The sequence below is a fragment of the Gouania willdenowi genome, chromosome 5 (assembly GCF_900634775.1).
Source record: "Gouania willdenowi chromosome 5, fGouWil2.1, whole genome shotgun sequence".
NCBI classification, from domain to species: Eukaryota; Metazoa; Chordata; class Actinopteri; order Blenniiformes; family Gobiesocidae; genus Gouania; species Gouania willdenowi.
Genome location: NC_041048.1, coordinates 12,088,038 through 12,110,805, shown reverse-complemented (window position 1 = coordinate 12,110,805; position 22,768 = coordinate 12,088,038). Strand labels below are relative to the sequence as shown.

Below are 22,768 nucleotides of genomic sequence, written 5' to 3'. Positions count from 1 at the left end.
AACAAAGAAAAATAAATGAAAAAAGAAGTATAAACATAAATATAAGAGTAGTTAGACTAATATGTGCAAACTAAATAAAAATAACAAGATAATAATAATAGTAATAATAATAATAATAATAATAATAATAATAATAATGAAATAAAATAAGAATACAATAATAATAATAATAAGATAATAGTGCAGTAGTGCATTGATGAGTATTCCATCTAACTGTGCTTTACATGCTGTTCTGACAAGTAGTGAAAATTCATTTTTTAGTACAAAACACGCAATCAAATAAAAATTATCATTATAGGTGATATTGTAATTTTCTATATCACCAAAAAATCTTGATATATCTTCAATCTCAATATATGTTTGTTTTTAATCAGTTTACAACCGTTAATTATAATTAAAGTATATAATTTGCTGATTGGACCTCTCCACACAGGTGTTTCTCTTACCTAGATATTAGTAGGTAAAACATTCCCAGAGACATGAGTGAGATCCCGATGTGAAAGGACACGCCCACTGCTCCATACTCTTTGAAGACTTTCTTCAGCTGCTGAGTCTTGTTGGGTTTTCCTCCTTCGGGCTCTTCATCACCTGAAGCCTTCTCGGGGGAGGAAGAGGAGGGAGCTGAAGCTTCCTTCAATGTTTCCACTTCCTGGTTTCAAATTTAAAGGAAACAACAAGAAGAAGGAATGAGAAGGTTGGAAAAAGAGACGAAACACACTAAGGCAGCAGGAGAGGGACAGTTGAAATATAGAGAAATATGACAACTTCATGTGTGACAGAATAGAGTAATTTCTGCATGTGTTTGCCAATAGAAAACGTTAGAGACACATCTGTGTATTTATTGATTGTGTGTCTAAACTCCTACAGAGATGGAGGGAAAATGTGTGCTAGCTAGGCCTGTGCCTTCTACTTGTAGGTCAAACAACGCTCTAGATGTTTACGAGTCCCCTTTTGTTCCCAGAGATGCAGAGAGTTGATTATACACAGGCTGCCGTTTGCTTTGCTAGTTTACACAATCACTCACCCTTTCACACATACTCATAAAAAGAAGCCAACAAATAATCCAACAAATTAAGTTCGTGTAGTAGTCAATCTCCGGGACGCACAGGCGGCCGACGCTTTACGATCTGACAGCACAGCATTAACGTGCCTTGATGAAAAAAAAAAAAAGGGAAAAGAAAGCTCTTGGTGCAATTGTGTCTATATTTGAACAGTTGTCGGCTTGTTTAACAACTCCGTGTTTATCTTTAGGAGAGACTAGCACATATTGCCTCTCAAATAATTTAAGGCACAAAGACTTCACTTATAGGTCAATTCTTAAATCAGGCATTTACACAGGCTAATAACTTGGCACACAAACACCAAATATTTGTCTTTTGTCAAAAAAAACAAACACGTGAATAACAGTTAGCAAAGGAGGAATCTTTGAAAATATTTGTGGTAGTGCAGGTTTACACAACCTGACTTTAGTGACTTGTTTCTGTTATAATCTAATGCCCATCCGCCCTCAAATGGTGTTTAAACCTTTAAGATGTGCGTCTTGGAGATGCTCACGCTCTGGTACTACAATGCTCTTTGTGTTTTAATGAGAGAAGATATATATTTTGACTCCCTTTAAGCAGATCAGTCCATTATAGGCCTGTATAATATTATTTAATGTATGAGTGGGAACAAGTTAAACATTTATTTTTCTTATTTTATATTGTGCATTGTTGGAATGTCAGTGCTAACTAAATATTTTCATATTTTTAATTGAAATATTAATTTATACAATTGCAATGTTTTAACTTTAGTGAAATTAGTACCCATTTATACCCATAAAAGCAATGGGAATAATAATTAGCACAATAATTTATTTCGGTGTTTTTTCATCGTCGGTTTCGTCAATAATTTTAATTTCAGAGCATCCCTAACATCAAGATATTAATTTTGGTCCGTATCGCCCAGCCCTAAACTCAAGTCACATTAACAATAGACACTGTTCTTTCTACGAAGTTTAGTTGTGTTGTAACACTCACTTATGGCGGATTACAAAAGTGTAGCCGGTGCGAGAGATAGACAAGTCTAATCCTCCAAGGCCAAAGCCCTGCATGTTTGACATGTTTCCAAGTATTGTGGCATTGGCAACAATCATCCCTGCAGAAGGCCTGATAAAGAGGCTACCACTGTCAGGTAGAGAGACAAACATGCAGGACAGGACCCCTTGAGGACTGGAGCAGTCCACTCCTACTAGCCTGAACCATGAGCTCTTAAACAAAAAGAGAAGTGAAATATGGTAGATTACACATGGAAATAATGAACCTTTTGTCTGAATTCAAAATTCCAATTTGACCCAACATAAGTGTGAGAATTATCAGAAAATGAATCATGTTGTAGGTAGAAAAGAAGCTTGTCTGTAAAAAACAAACTTCTTTTCTCCTGGCTGTAATTTGTCTTACGAAAATTTATTCTAAACCTTCTTGTTAAAGCAACCGTCCTGGCAGCATGTTTTAGTGAGCAGCAGCAAACAGCAGACAATGGAAGAGAAGAGTAGTGAGAGAGAGGCCTGTAGCTTCTCAGAGGCTAGAAAGGCCAAGCAAAAAGTAAAGGCGAGCAGCGCTGTGGGAGGGTCATGTGAGTGAGCGGTTAGAGGGCGTTGTGCCAGCGATGGTGCTCAGACAGAGAACAGTGGGGCTGCTGTGTCTGATAACAGCTTTACACAGCCATCAAGACACATGCAAAGTCACAGGGGTATGGAAACACAAAGCCACACACACACACACACACTGAAGGACGTGGAATTTTCATAGCCTCTTTGTATCAAAGGCATTATGAAATTATTTTTTATAAAATCCAAGTTTGTGCATTTGTAACAGGGTCACTTATGTGTGCATATAAAATATTTTGTCATAAGTATACAAAATCTGTGTCATCTTAAGTTTATTTTATTTTATTAGTTCATGCCTGACAAGTTGGGCCTCCGAGTCAGTATGTAGGATTTGACTTTGTGTCTGTATCCCTATGTTCATGTTTTAATGTAATACTTCTGTCTGTCTAGCTTTCCTGCACCTTTACCTCTGCCCTTTTCTTAATGATCTCTATGCGAGAGGAGCATGTTTGTGGATTAGACTGACTGGAGACTGACACGCTGCTGTCAGAATAAACCATCTATCACACAACGCAGAGTCAGACTCGACCAGTTACACATTGTCAAAGACAAAATGTATTAAGTGCTCTGGAAAAATTGAAATGAAGTATTTTGCAAGTACAGACATTTTTCCTAATCTTAGTGTAATCACATACTGTACGCATACATCAGGGATGGGCAACGTTTATCACAGTGGGGGCCACTACAGGGTGCTCATCTGAGCCGACTGAGGGCTACATTTTTAAAATTCATGTCAGCATTTAGAATAATGACAAATCTAAGCATTACTACAGGAAAGAAAAAAGTTTTTTTATATATAGGCTATTTTCCTGTCATTTGAGTACATTTTTTGTTTCGTGTGTTTTTGTTTTGTTGCCGTTGTGTGGTGGGTTTTTTGGAGTCATTTTGTGTATTTCTCTTATTGTTTTGAGTAAATTTGTGAGTTATGTTGTAATTGCCCATCTGCACTGTATGTTGACTGCAATGAACGAGGAAAAATCCCATTGTCCAATACTGGCACAATTTGGTGTCATTAACTAAGAAAATAAATTTCAAATTGAGAAAATGGGCTCCATAGTGTAAATGTTAAAGATGCTGTTTTGCGGTGGATAAAGTGAATTAAGATTGACTGATTTTTTTTTTTTTTTCCACATTAAACTAAATACAATGTAACCGCTGAGATTGCTGTTGAAAGTAGGAACTATTGATTTGCTCTAGTGATGACGGTCTTAATCATTGACTCAGTCAAATCACAGCCTGTTGTTCCATTTTTAGGTAACTGGAGCAGATCCTTTGACAGGTAGATGTTATTCATGATTAAAGCCTATACTTTGAAGAATAAAGATGTAATATCACACATTTAAGGTCACACAGAGTTTCCACTCCAGATTTGAGGCATGGTTATTTATCCGACTACAATTTTTTATTTTTTGTCTTTTTTGTAGCGATGCACCAAAATTCCAGCCACCAAATATTTTCAACCAAAATTGCCCAAAAGGGCATTTTTGGTTTTGAGACGAGACATGTTTGGATTTTAAATAAAGCTAAGATGCTGATTTTCATCAATAATTTATATGCACTTTGTGTTTTAATGACAATTTATTTCATTTAACTCACTTCCAGCAGCTGAGTCAGTTATAAGCCTGTACAATATTATTTAATGTGTTAGTGGTGTCAAGTTGAACATTTTATTGTTTATATTTTATATTGTGCATTGTTTGAATGCCAGTGCTAAATAGATATATTTCCATAATTTTAATTGATTTATTCTTTGAAGCAGTAATATTAATTCATACAATGGGAATGCTGCAATAGTCAAGTTTCAACTTTGTTTTTTTTTTTTGTTTTTTCCATTTTCGGCCCTCCGTCAAATGTTATGCAGCCCCAAAAGTAAATGTACAAAATGAAATAAAAATACACAACAGCAACAATACATTAAAAAAAAACAAAAAAAAAAAACTGCAGTAAAATACACTCAGAGGAAAACACTCAAAACAAAACTGCTAGACAAATGGACTACACAACGGTAATAAACAAAATTAAGCAGGAAAATATAAAAAAATATATATATATATACTGTATATAGAAAAGTACACCAAAAAACACAAAAATAACTATGCAAACCCACAGTACTAACAAATAAGGAAAACAATGACAGAAATGCACAAAAATTACAGAACAACCACGTTAAATGGGGGGGGTATCATTAGGTTTTAAAGTTGTTTAAAAAGAAAGAAAGAAACCCTTATTTGTTTATCTAGTTTTCCACATTATTAAATGTTTGTGCAGCAGACAGAAGTCCATCTGCCTCAAGCACTGATGTCGCCACATTAAACGAGTAAAACGCTCATTCAAATAGGGGCGGTCTGCACCAGTTCTGCTCATGCACTAATCATTGCTGCTACCTTAGTGAATTCCACGCAGCAGGTGAGGAAACTACGTCACTAAAGGATTTAGGGAAGCAACTGAATTACCACCCTGTATTTCAGACATTTGTCAATCCGGCCCCAGTGTATCGTTACACCTCTAGGGTTTTATATTGACGGTCACATTTCCAGTGTAGATGCAGGTTAATTATAGTTATATAAGGAGGACTTCCGTTAGCCCACTTTAGCTGAATACATCATGTTAGCTTGTGTAACCAGCCTCTGACACTCCAGGGGGGTTGTAGTGAAACCATGAGCTAGTTGTTCTCTGCATATTTCGTGTGTGCACCACAGGTTGAACTCGGTGACTGTGTGTGTGTGCGTGTGTGTGTGTGTGGTCAGAGGTCAGACAAACACTTAATTTACCGCTTTGTTGGAGCTGCTGCTCTGTGAGCTGGATGAGGACCGGGTCTGCATGCTGATCCTACGGTCGGCTGTAAACAAACCATCGGAGCTCCGCTGATGGCGCCTGTTTGTGCTGCTCAACACCTCGTAACGATCTCTATCGGTACTTTTTAAAAGCTCCACAGCCACCGTAGACACCCGCTCCGACTGAGTCCAGCCCGACACCCCGGAACCACACGACGTGTGCCGGCTGTGCCCAGGAAGCGGTCTCTGTTTGTCCAGGAATACCGTGGATAGAACCCGGTGCCGCTGGAACGTGCGGGCCGTCACAGGGACGTCCCTCAGTCCGTTTGTTGAGACCAGCACCAAACACCAGCCCGGTGACTTCTTTAGGGTGTGTTTCAGAGCCGAGAGACAGCCAGTGCAGCGCAGAAACATATTTGTCCCACCTGAAGACTCAATAAACCGAGTTATACGGTCCAGGTTAACTAATTAAAGCAGCTAGTAGCTGTTAACATGCTGGCTCGAGCTCTCATGCGCCCAATCCTCTGATGACCGATTATCGCTGGTAGCCAATCAGAGCTGGCTCAGGTAGCCAATCAGAGCTGACGCACGCTGGGTGGGTGGGGCTATTTAAAGGTGTAAGAAAGAAAAATGAAGTAGATTTAGTTATTATTATATATATATACACAGCAACACACAATATGAACACCTGTTTTTTTCTGTGACTGAAAAGTTGTTTTTATTATTGTTGTCATTGAAGTGAGTTATTATTTGATTGAAAATATTTTTTTTTGATTGAAGCAATATTTTTTGGAATTTAATAACAAAGACACAATGTCTACCCATAATATGGCCAAAAAAACATGACTTCAATAAAGAAAAAATATATATTTACAATCAATTAATAACACACTTCACTTAAAAATAAATAAATAAATAAAAGAAAAAAGGGGTTAAAATGCATTTTTTTTGGGGGGGGGGTTAGGGTTAGGATGATTTGCATTTGAATGCTGTTTTTCATTGACTGAAATGTAGTTGTTTTATTATTGTTGAAGTGAGTTATTTGTGCGTTTTTTTTTTTGTTTTTTTTTCCTTTGATTGCAGCAATATTTGGGGGGCTTTGATAATAACGACACAATGTCCTCTACCCATTATATGACCCAAATACAAAAAAAAAATGACTTTAATAAAAATATATACAGTATATTCAGTCAAAAATGAACTTACTTCAATAAAAAAAAAACTACTATTTAATCAAAGTAACAATTGTTAAAATGCAAAATTTTGGGGGTGTCAAATATTTATTTGCATTTGAACACTTTTTTCTTTGATTGAAAAGGTGTTTTTGATTGGAGTAAAAAAAAAAAAAAAAAAAAAAGCAACTTTTGATTAAAAACTAAAGACACAAATCTACCTCCATAACATGGTTGCTGAGTCACTGATGTAACATGAAGCTCTGTAGAGCAAAGGTGGCTGACGCTGACATTACTGCACACTCTGCTGCTGACACAGCTGTTTTACCTCCGTTGGTGTGTATAACATGTGCAGTGGAGTCTCTCTGTGTTACTTGGCCAAAGTGTAAACCACAATTCAATCATGTTGTCCAACTCTTTGACTACATTATCTACAATTATTCAGTCTACTTTTCTCTTTACCTTTGTACTTCCACTTTAAAAGGTAAATGGACTTGATATTAATATAGTGCTTTATCCCTACACTGAAGTAGTCTCAAAGGGCTTTACAATATCAGCTCATTCACACTCACATCCACACACCATTAGGACTTTACATTTGTGACATTGAACAACAAACTAGAAATGTTTACAAGGCGCTGTATAAAAATGGTGTGGTGAGCGTGAGAGCTTTGGACTTACAGTATGGCACAGTTTGAACAATTAGTGCGAGGTATCAATAGTCAAGCATGCAAAGAACATGATTTTACAACACACACACACGCACACACACACACACACACACACACACACACACACACACACACACACACACACACACACACAGATTAAGCCTTGCTTGTTAGTGAACTTTTAGACAGAAATGTGTTTGAGTGAATAGGAGAGACAAAAAAAAAGGGTGGGAGACTTTATCCAGAGAGCCCAAAAGCAACATGTGGGCTGATTAAACTGAAATTGCAGTAGAAAGAATGTAAATGAACAACTTTTAGTAAAATAATGTCAAAATGGACAAGAATAAATCATGATTTATCCTTTAGAAAGCAGTCTACTGTGAATGAGCTGCGTTTCTTTCTATTCACTATGTAGACCAAGTTGCATCACATCCAAAAACGAACTGATAAGAGACAAAACCGCCTTTTTTCTCTTCTAGCTTTTTCTTTTTTTTTTTTTTTTCTTTTTTTCAAATCAATGCAAATTTTCTGTTTGGCAACAGTAAATAAATCATTGAAATGTCTTATTTAAACGGCATAATACTGTCTTGATTCTAATGACTGGGAGGAAAAAGAAAAGAAACATGAGGAAAAGAAATGTGAATGTTTAAAAACCAGCAATTCAGGTTTACTGCAACATTAGTTTGTTCCTCTTTCATTGACGCGTATTAGAACCAGTTATGACACGTGGTTAGTTGGTAATCTTTGTGTCAAAAATACAGCAAACAAAGAAGTGTGGTCTAGTCGGTGGGCCTTTCTTAAACTGTCCTTTTCATGTATAGTTTACATTGATTTGTACAAATGAGTAAGTATGATGTACGTGTTTGTTTTTTTTTGTGTTTTTTCTCTTTTACCTTGTTTGCACTTGCTGTCGAAGGTCAACACTATAGTGCAATCTTTTTGCAACAGCAATGCATGTTTTATTATTGCAATTAAATAAATGAATATGTTTTATTGCATAAATGTGACCATCACCAGTCCTCCCTAAGGAAGGGTAAGGAAACACTTTAATAGATGGAGATTATAAAAAGAGAGGGCAGTCAGTGTTACACCTAGGTGAGGGGGGAAACGGGGAAGAGGAAGTCAGGGTAGGACAATGGAAGGGGTGGGGATGAGTCAACTGTTTTAAGGTGAGAGTGCAATGTGGTGGACTGAAAAGATTTTTAATTAGCATTGAAGTGAGTTATTATTTGATTGAAAATATTTTTTTGATTGAAGCAATATTTTGGGGGGATTTAATAATAAAGACACAATGTCTTCTACCCATAATATGGCAAAAAAAATATCACTTTAATAAAGATTTTTTCAATCAATTAATAATCAAATAAAAAAGGGTTCAAAATGCATTTTTTGGGGTGTCATATATTTATTTGCATTTGAACACTTTTTTATTTGATTGAAAAGTTTTTTTTTTTTGTTGAAGCAACTTTTGAATGAATAATAGTCACAAATCTACCTCCATAACATGGTTGCTTTGCAGTCATTGATGTAACATGTTTTACAATTGCAATTAAATAAATGAATGCATTTTATTGCATACTTGTAACCATCACCAAATACTTTATGAAAGAGAGAATGTAAAAAGAAAGGGCAGTGTTACACCTAGGTGAGGGGGAAGGGAACAGGGAAGAGGGAGTCAGGGTGGGGCAATGGAAGGGGTGGGGATGAGTCGATTATTTGAAGGTGAGGTACTTGTTTGAGGCAGCACAATAAAAATGTTGTGTTAACGTGGTCAGTGACGGTTCCTAAAGGGATGCTGGGATCAGCTTTAGCTGCTGTAACATTGAATCTGACAAACAGGAAGAAAAACTGCGTGAACAGTAACACTGAAGGCTTGTTTGGTCCTGGAAAGCAGATGCTTTGACCCCCTCCTGCATCTATTTGTCCTTTTGTTTTGACTCCACTTTCTTTAACTGCCAAACTGAAGCTTCCTTCCTGCTGAGACGCTCTTTTCGGCCTGTCATCCTGCCATCCATTTATCTACATGTTCTCTGTCTCTATTCACAAAAAAAAAAAAAAAAAAAAAAATACATCCTCCTCTTCCATCTTGTACATATTGTCTAATCAACTCCTGGGGCTCCGTCATTTCCTTGCATTCCTGTCCTTGTACAGCCTCTGGCCAGTCAATGTGTGTCTTGTCTTTCTGAAGCAGATTCTTTTTGCCCTTCACTGGAGAGGCCAGAAGCACTGGGAGCAGAGCCAATAGCTGGCACTCACTGTGGTTCAAGCACAATGGTCAAGGCAGCCCACACAAAGGAGGCGATTGCAGTCCAGATCATGTGTTTCCAGGATTGTGCTTCACACTCTGTCAGACTAAATGTCTCAGACATACACAGTGAGTCCAGAGGGACGGCCAGACAAAAGGCTAATTTACTCAAGACTCACAAAGATACCTTTGACCAATTAGGAAGTGCTTGTTTGAGCGATGCTTTAAGTAAATCTTTGGGGTTCACCCTCACTTCACACAAGAACATTCTCTTAAACACAAACCAACAGGACACACCATTTAAATAAAAATTATTTTTTTAAAAAGTGGTTTCCAACATGCTGTTAAATAGTCATTCTCAATCTGCTATAATGGGTTTAATAAGCACCGATCCTCCTGCTGGCACATTTTCCTATATGTCTGTGGTAGACACTCAATCAATCGATTATTAGTTGAAATTGGATGTAAGATCTTTCAGTCAAACTATCATGTGTAAGAAGGTAATGATACCTATTAGTTTTAATAACCAGCCGCACTCAGTAAATGCTTTTATAGAAAAACAAACACTTTCTCCTTTGATGAAAGTCTGCAATCTGCCATTCATGTGTTCACTATAAAATCTATACAGACGACACTGCACAGGCAAACCATTCCCAACCCTCACTTGGTCTTCTCCATCTTTTTAAAGAATGAGCATCACGGCAACAATGTAGAAATCAAAACATCCCGCTTCAATTGTTTGCATTTAAAAGTTAGCAAGGGTCCTAAGTTAAAGGCTCTTTTGTAGTATGTAAAAAATGTATGGGCAGCTCCATTTTTTAAAAAATTGCAATGAAATGCACAGTCTGAATCCGATCCGAATGAAACTGGGTAAATGAGGAACCAACCAGACATAACTGAGTCAAATTTCATAAAACCGAGATATGGATCTGCATTTTTGAACATTTTCCAAAGAGGAAATGTAGGGATTGTTTGGTTAAAATTGTATCCAAATCTGTAAAGTACTTTTGCTATAATTCTGCTAACAATTAAAACAAATAAATCAACAGCAGTGAAAATATTATCTTCTTGGTGGAGGTAATTACCATATGTGACATGTACTTTTGGGAATTGTTTTAACTTGATACTCTCAAGTTACTAAGCTAGTACGAGTGTAAAAATAGCTATACTTACCTTTAACTTATCTAATTTAATATAATATACTTACATCATATAGCTCTTTTTATAAATGTGAAACAAGAAAAAAAAATGAGCAGTTGCCAGATGCCACAAAACAAAAAGATTGGGTTTAAACCCTTGTATTTAAGTTTAGGACTTAGGTTCTGATCACTGCTATTCCCTCCCATTAAGGTACGATAGTAAGTTATTGGTCCCACAATGTGGATAAAGCAATAACTATGGTATTTAGACAGAGGCAGGAGTGACACTGTGTGTATTTATGTGTTTTGACCCTGTGATGGACAGTGACATGTCTCCAGTGTATAGTCTGCTTCATGCTCTCTGAACAGGCAACGCAGACATATGTATTTAGTGTCTGCCCATCCAGAACAAATCCAAGTAGAAAAGCGTTTACATCACAGAGTTCTGTGCCACTCTGTGCTTTTAACAGGAATGAAGAATAAACGGAGGTCATTTTAAACTCTCAAAATATACAATTTATTCAAAATATGTTAACGCAACCATCAATATAATCCAGTAATTACAAATTCAGTAGTTTTTCTTTCCTATTGATAATGCCAAGCCTTCATCTGTGTAGACTTTGAAAACTGACAGTTTCTTTCTTGTGATACAAACAAAGGGCATCACTCATCATCACAATCCATCTGATTGGACTTTATTGATAAGAATTAAGAAACCAATTGTAGGATTTTTTTTTACAGTTGTCAGCAGTTTGGGATTATTAAGTAGATTTGAGCAGATTCAGGTTCTGAATGTAATAGAAATATGTTCTCAAACAGATTTTACACAATAAAGTTCCCATCTTTACAAACTGACATCCGTCCATGTTCCCTCGTTGTAACGACACAGACAAGTTGATGCACATTTTGAAAACATTGAGACAAATACTGATACAAACATGATATCAACAAATTCAACTGTACAACTGTACAGAGGACAAAAGAAACAGTGGAATTGTGGGTAATAATCACATTTCGGAAGGGGTTGGTCATCAAAGGCAAATAATTCTGAGACAGATCTTAATATCCTTGATGTTTTAATTTTTAGCTCAAGGAAAATGTCTTTGGCACACATGATCAAAAAAGTTATTAGAGGAAAGGAAAAGTTTTGTATTCATTGGATATTTTTCCAATTTAGATTAAAAGGATTGATACAGTAACGCTGTCTGTATGTGAATGATAAGCTGGCTTTTTACACCAATTACTATCACTTTATTACTCGTTTGGCTCCAGATGTTTCTGTGATGACTCAAGTACCCATAAAAAATTTAATTAAAACACCAACTTGGATTAAAGTAAAACACAGAATATTACAAGGTAGCTAAAATATAAAATGTTCAAATTTAAAAATATGAGATAGATACCCAGAACATTTTCAATTGTGTGGTAAATTTGACTCATTTCCATTGTGGAAGTTAACAGTAGAGATTCCCTGTACGTGATTAAAAATATATATTTAAACAAGGATGCCACGTCAACATTTTTTACTTACATTTATTGTCAACAAAGTCCTCAAAACTCAGCAGTTTTAGTTGTGTTAAAGTGTTAAAACCCAGTGATTTTGATGATATGTTTGAGCCAAGAGAACATTTTAATTGTTTTTATTGTAAATCTATGGAATTAAATTCAGAATACTTTATGGTTAAGTAGTGACAATGTGGAATACTTTCGTCAAGATGTGCTTTTGCGTTAAACCTGAGAGTGTCTTGACATTTTTGGCTAATTTATGCTGACAAAAGCAGCATGGACATTAAACAAACCCATATTTATGTTATTATTTTGATGACCTACAGTAATTCTTGATGATATGTGCAAGACATAACTTTACTTGTTTTGAGCTGAAGGCTAAAAATCATCCAAGTACACCTGATCCAACAGTACACATGTGAGAGCCAGAAATAATAATAATAATAATAATACATACATACAGCTAGGTTTATTTCTAATGACACAGAAATACCAAGAGGATGCTCACAATTAACATCAGAAAAATAACTAAAAAATAACCTTTTTATTTGTAGTGACACAATCATGGAGGATGGTGTGAGTTTCTTCTATATGTACATAACACTTAATTCTTACAACGTGATTTGAACCTTTGTTTCATGTTTCTGAAGGTGCTTTGCATCTCATATTGCATTCACGCTCTCCACACAGCATCCAAATAATAAATACACTCAACTTCATAATGCATGGTGGTTTTTTTTTTTACATGTTACAGTAGTTTTATAAATAAATGTACAGTCCTTTTTAGCTATAGGCTTAAATCATCAATAGGAGTCAGTTTGCGAGAACGGCGAGGCGAGGGGGACGCGTTCAAAGACCGAAAGCTGTGTTTCTCGTCTTTTTCCCACCCCTCGCTGTTAAAAGTACACTTTGGGAGTATTTCCACACTGTTTCATGGCATTGCTTCCCTTTATCTACAGGCTATTGTTTCTACACAGTGAAACAGATGTCACTGACTTTGTGTGTGCATTGTGTGTGAGGAATGTGGATGAACCGCTTCAGAACGCCGTCTTTCCTGGACACAATAAAGAAGCAAACATTGTGGTTTGATGATAGAGAAATTCCATGTCATGTCAACAATTGGCCCACGCACTTTGGTCTAAAAGAATTCTGAAATTTTAACCAATTTTTCCGTGATTATTCAATAGGTAAACTGTACGGTTATAGTGATCGGATTCATACTTTTTGAGATATGGCCAATTTAGTGAGGGGTGTTGATTTTTGCACGTCCTTACTTTTCTTCTATTTTCAGCATTGGAACAGTCTATGTATAATTGTACATAACTCAAAGTTGATAAAATTACAGGGCGCTGAGGCATATGCAAAGTATTTTACTCCAGCGCCAAATATGTTGGAGTCCAAAATCCCAACAAACTTTTTTCCAAGTTTGAAGGGCTGGCATGTCCACCACATATGATGTATAGCAGATATTTTTGTATATTCTGACAAAGTAGGCGGAGCTGTATTACTGTACCAAATTTCAGTTTCCTATGTGGTGTAGTTCCTGAGATAATGGAGGCTGAAAATGGAAGAAAAATAAGGACGCGCAAAAACGTAATAATTTTTTTACACCAAAGTGCATTGGATGTCCAGAAAACTTGTTGAAATGACATGAAATGACCTGATTGTGATTTTTATAGGTGAAGAAAAATGTGTCAGATTGGCTTATTTTACTGCATTTTGGGTAAAAATCTGCAGAGACAGGAAATGTCTGCTCTTTTGATCTATGTGGCTTTTCATGTAAAAAAAAGAAAACTAATAGAATTTCTCCTCCGACTTGCAGCATGAGTTATGGAATGTAGAGTTTTTGTTATAGCTGGAGAATTCAAGGTCCATGCATGAAGCAGAAAAAGGGTAGTTTTGAAAATGCTGTAAAGCAGAGGTTCCCACCCTTTTTTGGGTCGTGACCCCATTTTGTTATCACAAATGTCGGGCGACCCCAGAGACATTTTTTTTTCTTCTAGAATTAGTTTTTGTGCACCACCTCAGATATTTTTATACTGCATTTTATTTGAACTAGATTTATATTTGAGAAAGTTCAAGTACAGGATACAGTTATTTGATATGTATTGTGTGTGTGATGAATATTTGAAAAATAATAATTCATTAAAACTATAATAATCAATCTATTCAGGGTCGAGACCCCATGTGGGGTCGCCTGGAGTTTAAATGGGATCACCTGAAACTTTTGAAAAATCAAAATAGATTTTTGAAATGTTTTGATTATTCTTTTTAAACAACACACAATGCTAAAGCAGAACTAAATAACTTGTGCTTAGCGCTCCCCCTAAAGGTCCCTTTTGGTTATGTCACTGTCGTAAAAACACTGTTGGCAACCGATCACTGAAAAATCCTAATACAACAGTGACACTAAGGGTGCTTTCACACATATAGTCACATGTGACCATGTGAACAGTATGAGGAAGAGAGACAAGTAAAATAAATGAATGATGTGGGAGTAATATGGAAGGGAGTGTGGAAATGTGTGTGTTTGTTTGTGTGCTGACAAAGCAGCTCTGAAAATGAATGGATGGATGGATGGATGGATAGATGGATAGATGGATAGATAGATAGATAGATAGATAGATAGATAGATAGATAGATAGATAGATAGATAGATAGATAGATAGATAGATGGATAGATGGATATTTGTGTGTGTGCTGCCTGATGGAGCTCTGGGTTGCAAGTGTGTGTGCTTGCCTGTTGCCGCGACGACAGTGTGTGGTGATTGCTGTGTGTTGCTGATGAGCTGTCCCTGCATGGAGTTGCTCCGTTCTTCGGACAAAGGTCTTCTCTGCCTTTTTTTGTGCTGGCTCCGTCATGATATAAGTTTGAGAAAAGTGAATTTGTAGATAACCGTGTGCAGACACGGGGCTGGTCATAATCTAGCATTGGTTTGTATTGGGCTGCCGTAAAGCAGGGAGGCAGGAAAAGTTGCAAGTGCTGTTTTCTGGCCAGAGACAGCATGGAGAGCTGAAAGACCCCCAATCACTCCATAAACACTTGGATTACCCTCACAGGGACTATGACAAAGATTTATTAAGGTGAAAAAGTTCCTTAGTTCTGCTTTAAACACCTGTATTTCTATACTTTCACTTTGTGAAATATAAATCTTGTGAAATGCAGTAAAAAATGTATATCTGAGCTCAGACATGATCAAAAACAAATTCTCGAAAAAAAAAAGTATTTGGGGTCGCCAGAAAGTCTTGATATCAAAATGGGGTCACGATCCAAAAAGGTTGGGAACCACTGCACTAAATACTGTTTGTTTCCACTTATTTACAAAATGATATTCTTTAAAATGTATGTCATCACTCGTTCATTCCATAATTATGCTCTATAGTTGTTTTTAAATAGATTTCTAAGTAAAATATTGCAGTCAGACAAAGGAGGGTAGTTGGATTCAGAAATAAGAGAAAGGGGGTACTTGGGCCAAAAGATTGTGAGAACCACTGATGTAAAGCATATTGAGTTACCTCGTGTATGTGTATGAAATGCACTGTACAAATGTATTTTCCTTGCCTTTGGCACTACGACACGCAGCAACAGGTCCTGACTTTGGGCTGCTCGTCCTCCATTGGCTGTTTAAACCTCAGCAGCGGTGGCTCGCCGCTGGCCGGCGTGTAGTAAACAGCGTTGCCATTGGACGAGACTAGCGGCATTCGAGGGTCCTCTGAATTCATTTTAGCATCGATGAAGGAATCCATGGAGCCGTTGCCGAGGTGACCGTTGAATAACGGGTGATGGAGCAGCTTGGCGGCAACGCGCTGCTTCTTCAGCTCTGACAGAGTCTGAGGGTGCTCTCGTGGCACAGCTTCCTCCTGTGAGGGCTGGGAGGTGGTGACCGGGCCCTTCTTGGGTGACGGTGTGTTGCCATTGGAGGATGGCTGAGGGGGCACAGACGTCGTCGTGGAGATGAGGCCATTGTGTTTGTTGTTGGTGTCTTTGAGGATGGTGGGCAGCTTGGGTTTGTCTGGCAGTTCCACGGCTACGATTGGCTTAACCTGCAGTACATAAATAAAGTTTGATTAAGTACTAATCAGATAAAGACAGCAGGTGTTTAATTAGGTCCAGATATAACACATCTGAAGTCAGTTTATTAGCTTTATTACACTAACATCCAACCCATACCAGTATTATATTGTTTAAATTTCCATTTCTAATGAAATGATAAAGTTAATAGTGTGCAATTGCAGTTCTTCTCAAATGGGGGTACACAATGAAACTACAAGGGGTATTTGAGAGAGAGAGCAGAAATTTAACAAACTAAATTATTGCAAATATCAAATTTGATCATTTTTGATTTTAGTGAAAAATGATAATCATTAATATAATATTAATGTTGATGGAAGTGATTTTGATTAGAACATACAAGGGACAGTCTTGGTCCCACACCAGGCAGCAGACGACCACCAGAAATGATAAAATGTTAATGTTTTATTTTATGAACTTGTATGTTTTAAAATGTGATGATTGTCTCTTATTATACTAGTGCTAGTGTCATGTGTTATTATTTATTTGCATTTTTCACGGTATATTTTATTGTATATTTCCTGTAATTTGTATTATTTTAACAATTCTGTTCAGGGACTACAGATGAAAAATATCTTTCTGGCCAAATCTGGTAAATTTTGTGTATTGATATTAATGTACACTGTTCCTGTTAAATAAATAAATAAATAAATAAATAAATAAATAAAACTAAGAAAAACTATAGAAATAAATCTATTCAGGAGGCACCAATTACTGTTTCATTTCAATTATTTGCAAAATGAGATTATGTAAAATGTGTGTTATTACTCATTTATTCCATCATTATGCTCTATAGTTGTTTTTAAATAGTTTTCTGAGCAAGATGTTGTAGTCGAACAAAGGGGGTACTTGGGGGTACTTTGAAATCTTTAACTGAAAAAGCTTCATTTCACCTTCACAGAGCATCCACTGAGATGCTGAAAAATAAAGTTACCAAACCAAGCAGATGATTCCTAACTTTTCCTTAATCCAAACCTGAGGATCAATAAACTCACATTCACCACGTGGTGGTTCTCCTGATCCGACTCCTTCTCCCTGTCGTTCTCCTCCTCCCGTCCTCCTCGCCACACGATGGCCTCCGTCTCATACTCCTTGCGGCACAAGTTGTGTCTGTCCGACAGGCTGGCTCGACGCACAACTTTTCTGTGAACCCAAGAAACAATTTATATTAAAAAAACTGTCTTTACTGTTTTAAAATGACAACAAGCTGAAATATGTAAGAAAAAAAGTTAATTTTTGGCAGTATTGCGACCGTGGCTCAGTGGTCCAGTGAAATAACTGAAGGGGTTGGGGGTTCGAATCCCGCTCTATCCATTGTCGTTGTGTCCTTGGGCAAGGCACTTTACCCTCATTGCCTCTTACGAATGGGTATGAAATTTGCATGAATGTTGGTGGTGGTCAGAGGGGTCATAGGCGTGAAATAGCAGCCACGCTTCTGTCAGTGTGCCCCAGGGCAGCTGTGGCGACAATGTAGCTTACCTATATCGGTATGTCTGATGTGGTTGACTGATGTGAATGAATAATGGTTTCTGTAAATGCTTTGAGTCTCCTTGAAAAAAGCACGATATAAATCCAAGCCATTATTATTATTATTATTATAAATTGATCATAATAGGTACATTATTAAGTGAAAATGAAAACACATGATCTTAAACTCTGGTCCAACCCGATTGTAGTCTTGCATATTAATAATGCCTTTATGCTCCAACACACTGTAAAATATAGGGTTATTCTAATATTACTTTATAGCTGGAAGGTCACAGGATTTCAGATCTAAAACATGCTGGACTTCAAGATTTTGAAAAAGAACAAATACTATTTTACTTCTTGATTATTGCTCTTTGTGTGATGTTATATTCAATGATTAAAAATCCCTCCACAGCCCAACCTTCCTGTCTTTAGAGAGGAAAACCTACACATTGTAGTAGCCACGTTAGTGCCAGCAGGTGTCAGCACTCACCCACGACTTCCTGCACTGGACGTTCTCCTGCACAGTGAGGTCTTGTGCTTCAGCTGAGACTTCATGATGATGTCGTGTTTGTGTTTCAGGTCCAGCAGGATGGCTCTGAACTCCTCATCCTCACATAGATCTTTAACACACACACGCACACAGACACAGACACAGACACAGACACAGACACAGACACAGACACACACACACACACACACACACACACACACACACACACACACACACACACACACACACACACACACACACACACACACACACACACACACACACACACACACACACACACACACACACACACAATGAGAAGAAGAAGAACACTGCAGCTGACATTTTGAAAAAACATACGGTTTAGTATTGGCTTGAGTTGATCCATTTTCATTCTTTTAAGAAAAGCTTTAATGTGACTGATAAGGGTGTACATTGCCATGAATCTGATGATTTGATACGATTCACATTTGCATGACACGATACGATACATCCCGATACTAAACAATACGATATAAGTCACGATATCAATATTTACAAATTTCAAGTACAAAATGGTATGAAATAAAATGTATTTTATACCATTTTGTACTCGGCTGCCACCTCTGAACCTGGTTCCGCTGGAGATTTATTCCAATAAAAAAGAGGGAGTTTTTTCTTCTCACTGTCGCTGAATGCTTGTTCATGTGGCTCTTGTTGGGTTCTTTCTCTCTTACTATCGACTTTATTTTTTGTTCAGCCCCTTGAGATGATTTGTTGTATTTTGTGCTATATAAATAAAGTTGAATTTAATCAAATTGAATTGAATAATCATGCTGTGAAATATCGTGATATATCGCTGAATCAATTTTTTTCTTACACACATTGTCACCTTGGTTTCTTAAACCAGGCTTAAATGTGAACGTACCAATGGGCGTCTCGTCCAGGAAGGTCTTGGCGTTGAGACTGGCTCCATGAGACACCAGCAGCTCTGCTATATGCATCTGATCCAAAACCCAGCACAAGTTATTGTTCATTTATTAGTTGCACAGACATGTAAATGTGTGTCTTTTGTATCTGATGTGTTTTTGTGTTTAACTGACCTGACCCCAGCACGCTGCAGCATGTAGAGGCTGCCACCCGTCTGAGTCCTTCAGGTCCATGCGTCCCCCTCCCTCCAGCAGCAGCTCTGCAGCCTGCACGTATCCATTGGCTGCTGCAATGTGGAGCTGAAAGGACAGAGGGCGAGGTCATTGATCCTGGTCTTTAGTTTTATTAGTGTAGTACTGATTGGTTATTGATTAAGACATCACAGTTAAATGATATCAGGAGTATTGGGTAACTGTATTTATTTAATTTGAATCAAAATGTCAGCGCAGCTCTGTGAAACCTTTATCAATGAGTTTTAACATTGTACATGTCACACATGGACAGAAAGACATAAAGCCAGTATATGTTACACATATTGTGGTTGGCGTGAATCTCAAGACGGTCTATATACTTAATTCTATTTTGTCTTTTTTTCTTCAGGAATTCAAACTCTTCACTCATTAGTTTCTTTTTTTTTTAAAATATAAGATGAACATTTACAAAGTTTCAGCTTAACACATTTTCTGAGTTGTAAACATTTCAAAACTTACAATCACCAAAATAGGAACGAGTCAGGTTACCTTCAAGTACCAGCTTATCTTCCATGTGGCAGCTGCACCGTGCTTCAGTATTAGACGAAAACTCTGTGTTTTGCAGTGATTGCATTAAGCATGTTTAAGCCTAATCTTGCGTTATGTTATTACGTACCTGATGAAGTGATCCCTTCATTTGTGTTTAGCCCTGAGAGGTACTGTGGTTCCACCAAAAAGCAGTCAGTTTAATTTAGTGAGTAGGGTGTCTAAGGCCTGGTGCTTTAACAAAGTCTCTATCATGTATCAGGGATTAACTCCAGCATGGAAACAAAGTGAAGCATCACCACATGAAAATAACCAGAGGACTCACCCTATTAATCTTTAGAGTCATGCTACAGATTGTCTGATTGAGCTGCTTGTGTCTTTGCTTCAAGCCTTCTCATAATCTTCATCCAAGCATGATGAAGCAAACTGGAGCATGGCTTGTTAAAATCGCAGAAACCTGGAACTATCAGACCCTTACGTAACTTTAATATATTTTCTCCTAAGGGTGAGAGCAAGCTTGTATAAAATGTATAAAATAGCTATTTTTCAATTTTAATTCATCCTAAAATCTAAACTTACATCATGTTATTTCTTTTGTATAGTTTATTGACTCCCAGTCTCCTCCTCTGGAAGTCGAGCGCTGAACGTGCACACGCATAGGTTGACAGTCTGAAGTTGCATCCAATCATCTCTTTCTTTTCTTCCTCTGATTTGCGTTCGGCAGCCATGCTTTACTGAAAACAAGTTAGCACCGTGCACGCGCTTCACCATATATCGCGGCAGCCAATGAGGAGGCTCCTTTGTAGGCTCTGATCACCCCTTATTTCGCTAAATCCTGTGATTGGAGCTGGAGGGGGTGACCGCCAAGACTTTGTCTTCAGGGGTTTTATTAACTAAAATACTTAATTATAAGGCACAGACAGCACGCAGACATATGATTTTTTCAGAAATGATTACTTATACAATATACTATATGATACTAATAAGAATTTTTTTTTTAATTAAAGACAATAATTTGAGTACCCCAACTTTAAATTACTGCTACAGGTTCATTTCAATGTAGTGTGTATCTGATAAAATAACTGCTGTAAATATATCAAGCCACACATTTCATCTGCGGCTGAAAAGACACTAATGACTCTTCAGACGCACAAAAAGCTTTAGAATTTTAACAGCCTCATGAGACTGAGCAGCAGAGCAAATCAGCTTGAAATAGTGAATTCATAATAAAGCCGCTGCTCCAAATATTAACAAACCATTTACTTTTTTCCCCCCACTGGAGAAAACCTGTAGAGTAAACTCCACAAAGCTACAAGGGTTTGTGGTCTTTAAAAGCTCCTGAGCAGGATAAAGCTGGTGCTTAGGCTTTTATTAATTATTATTGTTATATTGTTATCCTGCATGTTCTTCTTCTTCTGAGGAAGTCCTACTTCCCATGCAAAAACAATCGCCAAATTTTGCACAAAGGTCCAAGTCCAGTGTCAGATTGCCTCGACTGCAAAACCAGACCAATCATCCTCAATGTGGTGCTACAATAAGCATCTAAAGTTTAAAATTGTGAAAACTCACAATAAATCAACCATATGTGCTAGAGATTTGGAACTTCCAGCAAAATGTAGCCCCAATACTGAAGAAACTTTGGCACATTTAAACCTTTTGGAAATTGTAAAGTCTGTTCTTCTGTTTTAGGATGTAGCTAAAAATGTAACCTACAGTGCATCAAACTATTGGACTGTAAACGGTGATGCAAATATGTACAAATTCTTACTGAATACATTTTCAAAATTCATGCCCCCCAAAAATTACCAAATTTCTGAGTCATTGTAGATTATGTTATAATATCAGAATTTATCTCTAAAAAAGATTCAACAGCATCTGGAAGTTTTGAGTGAAAGCAAAAAACGGGTCCTTTAAACATCAATGTTTACCTTATGGAGCTAATAAATTATTGTTAAAAACGAATTACCAACATCTTCATGCTGTCAAGGTTCCATTTGTGTATTTTGGGATTTTTGTCTTAGTAACTGAATTTTGAAGCTACATGTGACATTACCATTTGCTTAATGACATAAATGATGTTCCATCATGTGTTTGACATATTGATTTATTGACTCATCATTGCAGCTTTAGAATTCCTATAACGAGGAAGAAGAATTCATAAATATATACCGCAAAGTTTTCTCTTACTAATTAACTCAATAGAACATCGTCTCTAGTGCCAGAAACTGAGTTCAAGCCTCAAATGACTGACTTTAAATTGTAAATTAGAACCTTTTTTTCCTTTTTCCTACACTCCACAGCCACTCAGTTAATAGAGGGGTCGCTTTTAGATCGAGAGGTTGCGAGTTCAATTCCAAGGCTACACCTGTGGAAGTGTTTTTGGGTGAAACTCTGAACTCTAAGTTGCTCCAAATGGTCGATTAGTAGCTCGAATAACACCAGTGATGTGTGGATGAGCTGATATTGTAAAGTGCTTAGGAACTACTTGGTCATAAAAGCACAATTTAAATCAGTTCCATTTTAACATTTACTCTTTGCTTGAAAATTGCTATAATTTTGTCATTATATTTAGCCTGTAAAATGCTAAGACCTACATTTTCTCTACTCCAATTTCGACCCACAATTCAACAACGTGAATGTTCAGTTAATTGGTGTCTCGAGATTGATTTCCAATCCTTTTCCCTACCCATAATGCTGCAGTTTTATTGCAGCACTGACTGGAAGAATGAAATTATCATTCTAAAATGATTTTTGCCACCGCAATTACAACAATAACAGATTATATTGACCATTGCGTCACATCCCTAAGTGAGCGTTTGACATTATCAAGAAAACTATGGCTGTTGGTTCAATATTCAGGAGACAAATAACAAATGTATCAAACATTATGCTTATACTGGATGTTTAATTATTGGTCTGTGTTGTTTCAATTCTAA

The 22,768-nt window shown here is 37.0% G+C and overlaps 2 protein-coding genes across 2 annotated transcripts in view; both read right to left on the bottom strand.

The window, feature by feature from the left end:
• Nucleotides 1-416: 416 nt before the first annotated feature.
• Nucleotides 417-5,952, bottom strand: fam210b (family with sequence similarity 210 member B). Its single transcript, XM_028447292.1, has 2 exons — nt 5,419-5,952; nt 417-649 (listed from the first exon to the last, which is right to left on the bottom strand). Exons 1-2 carry the CDS (start codon nt 5,833-5,835, stop codon nt 443-445), a joined length of 624 nt encoding a protein of 207 aa, XP_028303093.1. The 5' UTR covers nt 5,836-5,952; the 3' UTR covers nt 417-442.
• A 9,482-nt stretch (nt 5,953-15,434) lies between these two features.
• Nucleotides 15,435-22,768, bottom strand: part of ppp1r16b (protein phosphatase 1, regulatory subunit 16B) — a 78,363-nt gene continuing 71,029 nt past the window's right edge. Inside the window, exons 7-11 of the mRNA XM_028447184.1 lie at nt 19,269-19,394; nt 19,094-19,169; nt 18,187-18,316; nt 17,222-17,369; nt 15,435-16,198 (exon numbers count right to left, since the gene is read on the bottom strand). Coding sequence (XP_028302985.1) covers nt 15,725-16,198; nt 17,222-17,369; nt 18,187-18,316; nt 19,094-19,169; nt 19,269-19,394 — 954 coding nt within the window. The 3' untranslated portion in view covers nt 15,435-15,724. The remainder of the gene's footprint in view (nt 16,199-17,221; nt 17,370-18,186; nt 18,317-19,093; nt 19,170-19,268; nt 19,395-22,768) is intronic.

What these genes read in the sequence shown, in the direction of transcription:
- fam210b (XM_028447292.1), bottom strand. Translation starts at nt 5,835, where the DNA reads ATGTTTCTGCGCTGCACTGGCTGTCTCTCGGCTCTGAAACACACCCTA. An exon ending in GCAGCAGCTCCAACAAAGCG is followed by an intron (nt 650 to 5,418) that starts GTAAATTAAGTG and finishes ATTTGAAACCAG; the next exon opens with GAAGTGGAAACATTGAAGGA.